Source organism: Polistes canadensis, unplaced genomic scaffold (assembly GCF_001313835.1).
Source record: "Polistes canadensis isolate GaletaPanama2010 unplaced genomic scaffold, ASM131383v1 scaffold_209, whole genome shotgun sequence".
NCBI classification, from domain to species: Eukaryota; Metazoa; Arthropoda; class Insecta; order Hymenoptera; family Vespidae; genus Polistes; species Polistes canadensis.
In genome coordinates this window covers 218,722-232,233 of record NW_014569756.1, presented here as the reverse complement: position 1 = coordinate 232,233, position 13,512 = coordinate 218,722, and the positions used below count along the sequence as shown (strand labels likewise).

At 28.6% G+C, this 13,512-nt stretch overlaps 3 protein-coding genes across 8 annotated transcripts in view; 1 reads left to right on the top strand and 2 right to left on the bottom strand.

Annotated features, from left to right (window-relative positions):
* Positions 1–329: 329 nt before the first annotated feature.
* LOC106789958 (E3 ubiquitin-protein ligase listerin) lies at positions 330–7,676 on the bottom strand. The gene is made up of 23 exons (XM_014754543.1): positions 7,519–7,676; positions 7,098–7,307; positions 6,753–7,019; positions 6,557–6,672; positions 6,117–6,471; positions 5,850–6,037; positions 5,641–5,776; positions 4,873–5,559; positions 4,579–4,789; positions 4,153–4,501; positions 3,586–4,075; positions 3,383–3,498; positions 3,158–3,323; positions 2,891–3,069; positions 2,628–2,811; positions 2,350–2,524; positions 1,908–2,262; positions 1,671–1,817; positions 1,445–1,575; positions 1,171–1,382; positions 891–1,082; positions 654–821; positions 330–574 (listed from the first exon to the last, which is right to left on the bottom strand). The coding sequence occupies exons 1-23, from the start codon at positions 7,561–7,563 to the stop codon at positions 515–517; spliced, it is 5,139 nt and encodes a 1,712-aa protein (XP_014610029.1). The 5' UTR covers positions 7,564–7,676; the 3' UTR covers positions 330–514.
* Positions 7,661–9,807, top strand: LOC106789959 (phosphatidylinositol-glycan biosynthesis class F protein). The gene is made up of 2 exons (XM_014754544.1): positions 7,661–7,872; positions 7,994–9,807. Exons 1-2 carry the CDS (start codon positions 7,860–7,862, stop codon positions 8,698–8,700), a joined length of 720 nt encoding a protein of 239 aa, XP_014610030.1. The 5' UTR covers positions 7,661–7,859; the 3' UTR covers positions 8,701–9,807.
* Positions 9,028–13,512, bottom strand: part of LOC106789956 (ABC transporter A family member 1-like) — a 25,430-nt gene continuing 20,945 nt past the window's right edge. For all 6 annotated transcript variants that reach the window (XM_014754537.1, XM_014754542.1, XM_014754541.1 and 3 more), the window contains one exon: positions 9,028–13,506. In XM_014754537.1, the coding sequence (XP_014610023.1) occupies positions 13,403–13,506 (104 nt within the window). In that variant the 3' untranslated portion in view covers positions 9,028–13,402. The remainder of the gene's footprint in view (positions 13,507–13,512) is intronic.

The following is a 13,512-nucleotide window of genomic DNA, read 5'->3' as shown; positions in this document are numbered from 1 at the left end:
GCCACCAATAACGGTAATGTCAAAAATAGGAATTAAACTTATCTATATTAATCCTAACCCTCTTACATTTCTGGATTGCGATATAAGCAATGAATTATTTCAAAGATCGTAAATATCAAGAATTAATAATATATTTTATCATTTCTCGAATTATTGGCAACTTTCGAATTATTCAATTTTAAACTAAAAACTTACATTCTTCCTTTTCTTTTTGTTTTTAGTTTAAAGATGGATTTACATAGTACAATCGAATATGTTTTTATATACATCTTAATTTTACACATAGTAAATATAATAAAACATTAATTGTTACTACTTACATGTATGTATTATATATATTTAATACTAACACCATAAATTATATTACATAATGAATTTATTTCTTTCTTGTATGCATTCTATATAAAGCTGCCTTTTATTATTATTATTATTATTATTATCATTATAATAACATATTATTATAATAATAACATTTTATTATACGATTGAAATCCTCTTATATCTTAGGATTGAATTAAAATACATTTCGACATATCGGGCATGTTGATTTTTGACTCGTACTAAACCATTTGTACTAGAATAAAAAGAATATAATTTAATACATAATATATATATTATAATATTTTAGTAAGAAATATATTCCAAATTCTTACCAAGCATGGCGTATGGAATTTCTTGCGACAAGTATGACAAGACAATTTTGGTATTTGATAAGTACTAATATGAAAGATACTGAAACATATATAACACTCCTCGACACCGGCAAATTTCTTATCCAAATTCTTTTTCCATGATATCAATCCATCCCAAATTGAACCATTCTGTATCAAAAATAATTGTATAAAAATGAATTTTAAATACACAAATATACATAGAATTGTAATACTTACTTGATGAGTAAGAAATATTGATAACTGCATATGACAATTTCTCCAATTGGCAGTACCTCCTGCGTGTTGTCCTGGTTCTACGGTTACTGGACCCAATGGATGGTTTGGTGGTAAAACAATACTAAGTTCTAATTCTGTATCGTCCATTTGATATAATGCTACTACTTCTCTAGCTGTCGGATGAACTTTTACCTATAAAATTAATAAATACAAGACAGTATTCTCAATCTATTAAATAAGTTACATGCGTTAAATGTGATGCATATTTTATATTTCTTACTTGCATGTTTTCGACATTAACTAGCCTATTATTAAGAAGTTCTTCTTGACATAACATAGGACTAACATAATGCATTGTTATTCTATCCACTGCTACGCTAACTCTGCTATCAGCTGTACTCCACCATTGTCTCACTAACACTGGTAAATGCCTCAAAGTATTTGTGTATAACCAACACACTATATGATCCAATCTCCATTCGGTCCAACTTTCTAAATTAAAATCATACTAATTAATAATAAAGTAATTGCCAACAAGTTGTAAATAAACGTACCTCCAAAATTCATGGATGGTACTGTAGAAAACATTTCTACTAATTTTGCTGCTTTGTTTTTGTTATCCTGAAGTACTTCCACTGGCATTAATCGGAATATATTATTTAATAAGGATGGAAATAGATCTTTCCTAAAGACATTAAATAGTTATTTATAATTAAATTTTTAAAATCTATGCGCGAATATCATGGTTAACATAATAACATTTACAAGAGTAAAACTTACTTTAATATTTCAGCGTATTGATAGCGTAAATCACCATGTGTATTTGCACACATATCCAAAACGATAGCCCAAAGCAATAAGTAACCCAAAGTATATGTATAAGAATCTGTATAAGGCTGAATAGTACAACTAATAGTGTCGCATAATCTAAATGGAGATAAAATAAACACGAAACGATAAATAAATATATTACAAATAAATAATAATTTATCTATAGATTATTTTTTGAATACCAACTTGAAATCTATAAGCATGGTGTTAACGATATATTGGATATTCAAAAGTTCTTCTTCGAAATTCCTAATACTCAAAACAAGTGGATGAAAGCATTCCGTTTCCATTGATGTTTTGTCGTGTTCTACAAGCTCAGAAATGGCATGTTTCAAACAATGATACGCAGCTAATTGAATAGACGGTACTGGGGACTGAATAAGTTTTAGACACAATTTTATCGTTTCGTCTAAATTATTGTTTTCGGTAAACTCGCTATCATTTTTGAAAAGTTCTTTAGCATAAAGTAAACTTATCGTTCTACCCAAATAATCTAAAGCAATAATTGGTTTTAAAACCCCCATTTTCTCGCCGTACGATTCTGTAAAAAATATTTCAGTAAATTTTAGTTAATATAAAATTCATATTATAACCTTTGCAAAATTATTTTATAAACAAACAAAATTACCAGCATGAAGCTTCCAAGTTTTTAGAATACTTCTGTGTATGTCCTTAGCAAAGACAGCTTTCCATTCATCTAAAATATCAGGTGGTAATTCGCTCAAAGGTTTTGCTTCGTGTTTATGCATCATGCTTTGAACTTCATAAAAAAGCTGACTAACGGCTACCGTTAATGCTGTCACCTGTATAAATGTATAAACGTATGTATATGTTATTACATATATATATATGTATTCTTAATATTAAAACATTAAAAAGAATATGCATTTAATGCAATATATTTACCTTAGGATCATTAAAATTATGTTTAGATTTATTTACGGAAGCTTGCCAAGATGCTAAAGAAATCAGAATAAAATCCCAATTTTCGTACGTTAAATCCGTGTATTTTTTTATAATAAATTCCGTAAGAAATTTTATTATTTCTAGAGTTAAAGCTACGTTTTCCCACGACTCTTTGCTAACATCGCTACAAAAAAATACCAATTATTATTTAAATGTAGTCGGAATAGTTTTTATAAATAAAAATGTAAATCAAATATACGAACCAATCAAGAAGGAACAATTTCGGATTCTTCGACTGATCAATTACAATTCTTTCTAAAATACGGAGGTGTACTAAAGAATCTTCTTGAGTCGACAGTATATTTCTTCCTACAATTAACACACTTAGAAAATCATCTGTTGATACTTGAATTTTTTCCGGATCTAAATATTGAGACGTAATCTGAAATAATTTATTTAATAATATTAACAAAGAACTTTTCATTTATTGTGGAATAATTATTAAAGAAAATCAAAAGACAGCATCATACCTGCACTGCTTGTAAATATGCTTCTTTATCGCATGAATCTTTTTCAGGAAATATACCTTTATTTTTACACATTTTACAATATTCCATAAGATCTTTTTTCTCACATAATTCCATAAAATAGATATTAATAATATATGGTAAAATACTTCCATATTCAGACTTATATCTGAAAAAAAATCATATTAATTCATAACTTCAAATATTGCACAGAAAGATAATACTTACTTTTGAATATACTGAAGAATTTCCTCGTGTTCCTTTTTAGTTACATGTTTCGGTAAACTTTTCAAATTATTTTTTACGGATGTCAAAAGTTTATCCACATTTTTGTAACATTTAGTCTGTAAACGAATGTTAATTATTTTAAATTCAAAAAATTATATATCATATAATTTTGTATAAAAATATTAAATATAAATTGTACTAACAGATTTATAATAATTCACATAAATATGTCCTAAAGTAACAGAATGTAAGATATTTATTAATATTTCCGTAAATCCTGGTATCACAGTTTGACCTTTCATTTTATTTTCATCCATAATTTCTTGTTCATATCTTAAATAAAGATTATTTAATAATTTAGTTACAAACAAAGCCCATATAAGACAATTCTCAGTGTTATCTGCCGAAACGTTATCGATTAAATTAATTATTGTAGTATGGTGATATGCACGTATCTCCTGTTCGGGTTTCGATACGTATAAATGTCCAGTTATTGCTTCTGCGTAAATGACTATTCCAGTAACTTCAGCTATCCATGTACTTATATTTGATTCTGTTAAAAATGTAGAAAGAACTTCTTTTTCGTACTCCAATTCCACGTCAATAGTATTTATGCATAATGCATCATTAATTATTACTTCAAAGAAATCAGTTGCTATATCTACTAACAAATCTTTTACGTCTGCTTCGTGTCTGTAAAGAAGTAAACTGATAAGAAAAATAAAATCCTTTAGGCCTTTTAAATATATCAGAAATGAAAAAGCTCTTACGTATTGCATATGACGTTCCAAGTAATGATGGCAATTTGTTTAGTAAACGAAGTAAACTCTGAATGAGTGAGTCTTCGTCTGCATTCAGAAAGACCTTTTTTCCAAACATTTTGCATATCATCGATAGAAATGGAATCATAATTATTGGAATATTCTTGAATACATAGTACAAAAAGTGCTTTTAATAATTGTACAGCACCAGATATCGGTTTATTGTAAGTCCATACAAGCGGCACAAGTTGTAAAATTAATTTTCCAAGTTCTACCAAAGAAGCTTCGTTTCTTTCATTTATTGAATCGCACAGGATTGTTATTATTTGATTAGCTTTATCTTCGTTTATTAATGGGTCTAAAAACAAATAAATATTATAAATAATACAAATATACAAAAAATAAATAGACAGATATTAAAAGTATAAAACATACCACCATCCTCGGATAAATCTAAAGCCAATAGAATCAAATTTTTATTTCTTTCTAAATCAATACAACTATCAGAAACTACTTCCTTGGCTACATCTATAAGTAAACTCGTTACTTTAGATTGTGAACACCATTTTTTTATCACAACATCATTTCTATTATTTTTCGATAAACCACACTCGATAATACTTCGAACTATAGTGACATTCTCAAACTAAAAATTAAAATAATAAATACATATATGTGTATATTATATTTTCAAAAACCAAAAAGAAATATAAAATATAATAATCTTACCTCAGTTAATGAACTTAGAACTTTATCCTTATCCATATCATCCATGTATTTAACAAGTTTGAAAATTAATTCTACTACATGTTTCTCTTTGTTCGATGCCTGCATTAACCAGTTTTTCAAAGTTTCGTTATAAAATTCGAAGAAACTAATGTTCGGTTTCAATGATTTTGTAAGAGCAATAAAAAGTTCTTTACATTCAAAATGTGTGATTATTTTGTTAAGATATTCGATATATTCTATGAAGTGCTGTCTATTAATTTTATCAAAACATGTTACGCAAAACTCATTAACAAAATTAAAAAGTTCTGCCTGAAAAACTTTGTCCACTTCTACTTCTACTTTTTGTATTTGACATTTAGCTTCGGTAAACTGATCAGATTCAGCAAAGTTAACTTTTAAATTTTTTCGTCTTCTATTTGGGGCATTTTTTAAGTTAAGTAATAATTCCATTTGAGAATTACTTATAAGTTCAATAGATGTTGAAGTGGAAGTTTGCATCATATTTATGAGTTTTTCATATAATTGTTTAAGTTCTGTCCAAAATTTTTTTATTAAAAGTGGATATGATTTATATTCTTCGTTGCAACGATTTTTACTCCAATATTTCAACAATTGGATAACTTCACAGAATAAAATTTGTTTCATTATTATATTTTCTTCTAAACACATTTCTATTATAGGAATTAGCTGCAATATTCAAAAAAGATTTGTTCATATTAATATTTATAATAGTATATAAAATAATATATTTTAAGACTTGTTATTTACCTGTTCTTTCAAAAGCTTCTCACACAGAGCAACCTCATTGACATTCAATAAAATTGCATATCGTAAACACTCAATAAAGGAAACCGTTACTGCAAACATTTCGGAACGACTAAGTTGGACGCTCTTAGCCGAAAAACTGAAAAATGTATACATCATCAAAATTGTTGTATAATTGATAACATATTGTTTAAATGAAATTGAATAAATACCCTTGTCGCATATTCTCAAAGAAATTCATGTACAAAGTCGTATTATCAATATTTAATTTTGGAAATTGACTAAGAAAAGGTAATAAATTAGGATAAACGACACTTGCACAACATTGTCCACCACCACGTAAAATTCGCCATAATTTTGGCAACACTAGCTTCTCGATACTAACTACTATATACCAGTCCTAAAAAAAATAAAAATTTATATTTTATCAATTCATAATTTTATGCAATGTAACAGAAGTTGTAGTTTAAATCATTTACCTGTATTTTATTAATAGCAACAAGTAAAGACTCCCAGATTGCCGAAGAAAGCGCAGGTTCCGTTTCATCCAAACTGTTCATAATGGCTGTTACTGTTCTTTTCTTTTCATTTTGTATTAAAAAATCAGCATTTTCTATTATCGACGTTAATGCAGTAAAAACTGCTGTTCTTATAGGAATAACATTGTGCTTGGTTAATTTCCAAAATTTACTATTGCTTATGATTTTCTGATGAATTTCTGTAGTTTTTTCTACTTCTTGAATGGGTACTTTTTTAAAATAATAACTGTAACTATGTAAACTTGCCACCAATACTTTTTGATACTTTGTTTCCATTTCTTCTGCGCTTAAGGTTCTAAAGAAAAAAAAATATAATAAAAATATTAAAGAGACATGTATAATACAATTAGATATCATATTTAATAAATAATGAAACGTACTTATGTATAGACAATGACTGCGGTGTTTGAGTTATAACATTATCACAAATATATGATAATATTTCTTGTTGACAATGGATTATTACGTCAACTATTTTCTTTTGCGGGAAAGTTTCCTGAACACGTGAAAAAAAGATTATTAAATAATTATATTTAGAAAATAAAAGTCTAAATAAAAAAAAAATGTATCACTCACATTAAATGAATTAGTTGCAGCCGATGCAGCAGGTGGATAAGTGTCATATTGGGAAGTAAACCAAGGACCAGCGACTTGCTTCAAATATATAGCAATACCTTTACCGACTCGTTTAACTACAGCAGCATGAGCTATTTGTGCAGCTTCTCTTACTTTATGTTCAATATCAATAGCTAAAACACTATATAATCTTGGCCAAAAAGGTAACATTCCTTCGACTGCTGATAATTCTACTGTTTGACACATAGTTGCAAATTCTTGCAAACCCTACAAAAATATATTCATATGTTAAAAAGATAAGACAAATATTACTTGACGCTAATACAAAAAAAAACAAATTTTTACTTTGTATTTTGTAGTCGCATCCTTCTTATTCATTTTTTTTAAGACAATTTGAAAGTCAGAATTAACATTATGCATTTCAATATCATTTAAATTACAAAGAGTTAATCCAGGAAGTACAGGAACATAGCCACCATCCTTGACAGCTGAAAACCCAACAAAATTGGGCATCGGAGTTCCCAAAAGCTCTGCGCTTCTACTACTATTTGATGGCTACAAAGTGAGAATATTAATAGAGATATTTGAAATAAAAAAAAAGCAGATACATATTGTGTTATTAATATTTCATCACATTTTATCAAAAAGTGCTACAATCTTGTCTATTGATTATAAAATGAGTCAAATACATTGAATTATAGAATGTCTTAAAAATTTGAGGTTAATATGAAAAAAGTCTTAATTTTAAATGATAATTAATACGTACCCTTGCATTATTTTTAGTTCTCTGCGATTGTTTATTCTTACCCATGATAATTTATTTAAAATAAGAACAAATAATTTGTATTAAGCAATAGCATAAAATTGTTGTCTCTTCCTTTTCCCAATACACACTACACTCTTGTAACAGGTCACACTGATACTATTTGCTTTCGAAACTACACGTCAAAATGTTGCCAATCGCGCGTTCAAATACTAGTAAACATTTTCTGTCAAATTGTCATTTTGTTTAAATTATATCTAATTAAGTGCACTTTATTGAGATAAGTAATATGCATTTTTAATAACTTATGTATATGTGTATTTATAAAAAGTGACACATTACACATGCATTTCAGTGGTAAGTCACATGTTAATTAACCTCAAATTAATGTCATTTTAAAAAATACACATATTTATATAAATATTTTTCTGTTTATCGTTTTATATATTTATAAATATTGTTTATCTCTATGTTACAGACTATAAAAATAGAAATATGATCGGTGGAATAAAAGCGGCGCAAAAACTATTGTTCGTTTATTCCTCATTCACTTGCATTTACTTTCCAGGAATATTAACTTTATTACAAATAAATGGCAGCTTATATAATGTTGGCTCGTACAATTTTATTCCAACATTATTGATATTGATGTTTGCGGAGGTGATCAAAGTAATGTTCTCGTTGTTACAAACAGAACCGGTACTAATCACCAAAATAGAAACTAAGACTTCGAAAGCTAAAAAATCTTGGACCAAATATATCAAGGAAGGTTTTAAGTTTGTTATCATAAGTATTATATTGTCTATCATTTATTATTTTATCATTGTTATATTTGGTGCACCAGTTTTTAGTCAACACGAGGAAACAACCATGCTTACTATAATATTAACGTGTTTAACATTTGTTCCGGCTAGTTTACATTTAGGAGTAGATACAGCGGTCAACATTTTAACAGGAACAGAAACAGTAAAGCATAATGAACTTATCGATGCTGCCAAAATAGTAGTGAAAACTACTCTTTTGGGTACATGGTTAGGTGCTATTGTAATTCCATTAGATTGGGATAGACCGTGGCAAGTATGGCCTATCCCTTGTGTAACAGGTGCTCTTCTCGGTTACACGATTGCACATTTTATCATACTTTTTAAGACTCTGCGTACATTGAAAGAAAGTAAACAATTTTAGGTAATTTAGTATCTCCATCGACTTTAAAAGAAATCTCTGCATGTTAAACTCTAAACATTAAGTACATTTACATTTGTTATGTGACAGGCGTAAACGTACTTATATGTAAATATTACTATAAGTTGCATTTATATTAATTATGTGAATTATCATATATAATCCTGCAATTACTTTTGTAATATAATCATTTAATATAATCAATCATCTAACAAGATCCTTCATGTATTTGATTATTTTACTATACATGTTAAAACATGTACATATATATAATAATCATTACACAAAGAACAGGAAAATAGGGTGAATGAAGAAAACCACGCTATAGCATTATGTTTAACTGATTTTTATTGGTGAAAAAGCTTCCGTTAACCGACTGATTACATTCACTTTATACAACAAATATGTAATACCGTAACGTTAATTACGGTTTTGACGGGTGTTAAGTGTTCGGCACGTATCAATGAATATCATAGATATTACACGATTTAAACGTGTGAGTAAAGAACGAAATGTATTTTCCTTCTTATGGGGTGTATATGTAAGTATGTATGATCATTGTGTGTGTCTGTTTATATATATATGTAAGTATGTATGTGTGTATCCATCTTGTCAGTCGCGCGTGTATGGGTGGGTGCTTACATACGTGCATGCACGAGAAGAAATATTCTTACCAAAAAACGAAATAATGCTATGAGAAAGACGATTTACCGATCGTCCAACTTGGATATTATTATTATTATTATTATTATTATTAATATTATTATTATTATTATTATTATTATTATTATTATTATTATAATTATTATTTTTTTTTCTCTTTGACTATCGTCTACGATAAAACTACCATCGTCTTTTCATTGTTGTATAATTAATGAATTAATTAATTAAAGTTTAAGTCGGATCGATCGGGACAATCCACGTAAGAACGAACGGACCATAATAAGAAAAGCGAGGGTTTTTTTTTTAATTAACGCGCATTTACGCGAGCGTGTGCAGACGATTACATTAGAGATCTATGTATGTATTTATGTATTTTATGTATGTATGTAAAGTATGTATGTATTTACACACGGCTACTAAATATATCCGACAACAGGATTCGCAAAATAATTGTCAAAAAATGAAGCACTTTGACCGCAAACGCGATTATGCTGCTGCTGCTGCCGTTGCTGTTGCTGCTGCTGCTGCATGTCTATCGGATTACGCAGTAACTTATTGTTCTTATTTTTTATTTATTTCTTTTTCTATTTTTTTTTAATTATTATTATTTTTTCCCCTTTTTTTGTTCGTTTGTTGTTTATTTGTTTATTTTAAATTATCAGGAATGCTCGAGACAGATCGTCGCGTATTCCCTTAATCGGTGACAACGGTTTTAAAAAATGGTATATATTTATATATAATCTCATAAAATTGTCTGCTGTTCTGTTTCTTCTTCTTTTTTTTTTTTTTCTTTCTTTCCTTTACCCTTTCTTTCAATCGTGTAATTTCATAATTGACTAAATTTTATGTTAATATCGTATTTTCTAGAGCGAGATTTGTGCGTACACCAATCCCTTTTTATAAATGCACGTAATAATTACTTACGTAAATTTACGCACGCAGTTTCTATTTCATATATATATTTATAATAAGAATTCTCCCTCTCTTATATAACGAGTTCATATTTACAAAAATCGATACTTCTTTTTATGACGAGATTCAAATATTAACTACCTACGCTATGTATGTATATATTTATATATATATTATATCATCTACAAAAATGTTTCATTCAGTCCTCCGAACGACGCCCGAAACTCGCGTTCGAATTTTTCCCGTCGCGATCGCAACACCATTAAGATCTAAGAGAGACATAGGGCGCGATTCTGCAAACGAGAGCTCTCCTTTATTTTATTTTATATTTTTATTTTTTATTAACTTTTTTCTTTTCTCAAAAGCCTCAAAAGAGCATGTAATTATCTTTTCTAACGTTTGGCTAATTTTCTTTTTCTTATATTTCTTCTTCTTTTTTTTCTTTCTCTCTTATCTTTGAGACATTCCCCCTTTCTTATTTTGCTCTTTACCTTCGTAATTAGATCTTGGATCCAGTATTACGATTAAGGAGCCCTTGAGAATATACAGGATGGTTCACTGACCGTTCACTTGCTATCAACGAACAACGTTTCATCATTTTTCAAAAGATGAAAGGATCAGAGATGAAGAACTAATTATAAACCTTTCACATTTTCTCTAACGACGCAAGGTGTAATTTTATACAAATAATGATAAGGATTTTTTCATTAGATAAACTCACTTTCAAATAACGTTCGTTGTTTGATCCGTATAACTAGGCGACACTTGTTTTACATATAATAAAAGAATCGCGGAATCAATCTATGATATTTTTAAAGAAAGAAAAAGAATCAGTCATTTTAGCGAACCACCTTGTATATACATAAACACACATATATATATAATATATATATAAATATTTATATATATTTATTTTTATCGGCAGCAATTTTCTTATCAACCCTTATAACGTTTCGTAGGCGATAAAAAGGATAGCAATAAATTGAATTTTCGAGAGTATACGTTGATCACACTTTCAAAGCATTCATGCTTAATTGAACGAATGTTAGATCTAATCGGTACTCAAGAATAATTCAAATTTTTGCCAACCGAAAATCAACCAACTATTCGTTTCGATATCTCAACTCAATTGGATCATGCGAGATCCTTTTCTATATATGTACGTCTCATGAATCTAAACGGAATTATAAAATCTTTTTTTTTCCATGAATTCGTCATTTTCATCATCATCTTCATCTTCATCATCATTATCTTCATTATCATCATGATCATTGTTTTACATCCTAAAGAGGCAATAAATAACGACCTATCATATCCTTCTGACTTGTGATCCAAAAAAAGCTTGATAAAAGACCATAAGACAGACGGAGAAGAAACGTTAATAGATACATAATTACTATGATCCTATTATTTTTGTTGCATGTATGCCACCATTCCTCTTGAATCGATAATATTACGTAAAAGTTTTTCGTCGATGTTTCTCGACTATTTATTTATTATTTTTATTTATTTATTTATTTTTTCTTGAATTATTTACGAATACGCGATCGTATTCAAATCGATTAAAATTTATTCGATTCTATATCGGGGTAAAATGCTCTTCTCATACGTTTGCGGATAACAAATTGTCGCATTAAAATTAAATAAATTGATATATATGTAGTTACGTTTGTATGTATGTAAGTACGTATGAATTTGTGTGTATGTATGAATGTATGTGTGTGTGTGTATGTGTATGTATGTATTACACGCAGAAGAGAGATATCTGCGTTACCTCTCTGTTAATGATCATAAACGTTACGTCATATTTTTGTGACTAACATTAAATACATTACAGGATCCAATTCCAATGCAATATTGTTACGAGACCGCTGCGCGAGTATTTCTTTTGGTATTTAAAAAATGAGAGCGTGAAATAATATCGAAACGATAAAATCAGTATAGATTATACTTTAGATTATTAAATCGGTATTTTTTGTTCGTGTTATCAATGAAAACGGAACTTCTCTTTTTTTCTTATTTTTTTTTGTAATCGACGCTCGAACACTATCCTTTTGCGACTATATTTACAAGATGCTAATTATTAACACTTAATTATTCCTCGATTACTTATCTGCGCAGATAATACAGAAGTATTTTTTACGCAAACGTCTAATTTGCGATGCACCAAAATACGAGCACGAGAAATAGACGATTTCATTATAATATTGATAGTAATTGTTGTATATACTCGCAGTATTCGCAGTATTATATCAGTTGATATACGATCCTAACAGTGACATACAGTCATGGTGGCGAGATCATGGATACCAAAACCCCTCCCAAAATTACTAGTTTATTATTTTTCTTTTTATATTCTAAGATTCTCAAATGAATTCGCTTTTACAAAAATCTTTTATTCAGGAAGCCCTAAAATTAGAACCCATACTTGCTTAATGTATTTATGTATTTATTTTATGAATGCATGTATTTAATGTGTGTTAGCTTATATTACGACTGCGAAAATTTCGTATTAAATAGTTGCTTTTCTTTAATTGTGCAATTATGTGTTACATGGTTTACAGTACTGATAAAAGCATATTTCAAGATAATGTATATACAATATCCTTTGAATGATTTATTTAACAAGAATACGCGTTTCATCTAGATTCAATTGCAGATTTGGGACAATATACAACCCCCTTCCTATTAGATAAAAGCATTTTAATGTATGTCACTGAATCCTCATAGAGAAAAAAGGTCGTGCATTTAATGAATCATTGTGGTGTAATGTTTAGATAATTAATAATAATAATAATAATAATAATACATTAACAAAGGATAGACGCGATTATTCTAATTTTTTAAATGATTAAACTTTGAACTTTTTTTTTATGGAAAGAAAATGATTTTTTTGATTTCTTTAACATCGCTCGTACTCGCATTTTTAGTGCAACATTATCCGACAGTCATGGTATTATTTTTCTTACAACGTAGATGACTTTTTTAATATCATTTTCGTTTCGGTTTTCTTCACTCGCAGAGATAAAAACAATGACTTTGAATACTCTCGCGCGTTATTGAGCAATCTTGAAAGTATAGCAAGTTCATAATTAAAAATGGGATACTAACACACTGAATATCTAGATCGTCATTCACCACTATTGCTCTCATCGTAATGAGAGAACTTAAGAAACACCTGTTCCAGCGTAGTTTGACTGAAACTGTACTCTTCGATATCCAACTCTTGCTTGGCTGCAA

Bases quoted from the DNA above. Each gene is read 5' to 3' on its own strand.
- LOC106789958 (XM_014754543.1), bottom strand. From the start codon at position 7,563: ATGGGTAAGAATAAACAATCGCAGAGAACTAAAAATAATGCAAGG. The intron at 4,790-4,872 runs GTAAGATTATTA...TTTAATTTTTAG, and splicing joins TTCTAAGTTCATTAACTGAG to TTTGAGAATGTCACTATAGT. The intron at 3,070-3,157 runs GTATGATGCTGT...AAATTATTTCAG, and splicing joins CATATTTACAAGCAGTGCAG to ATTACGTCTCAATATTTAGA.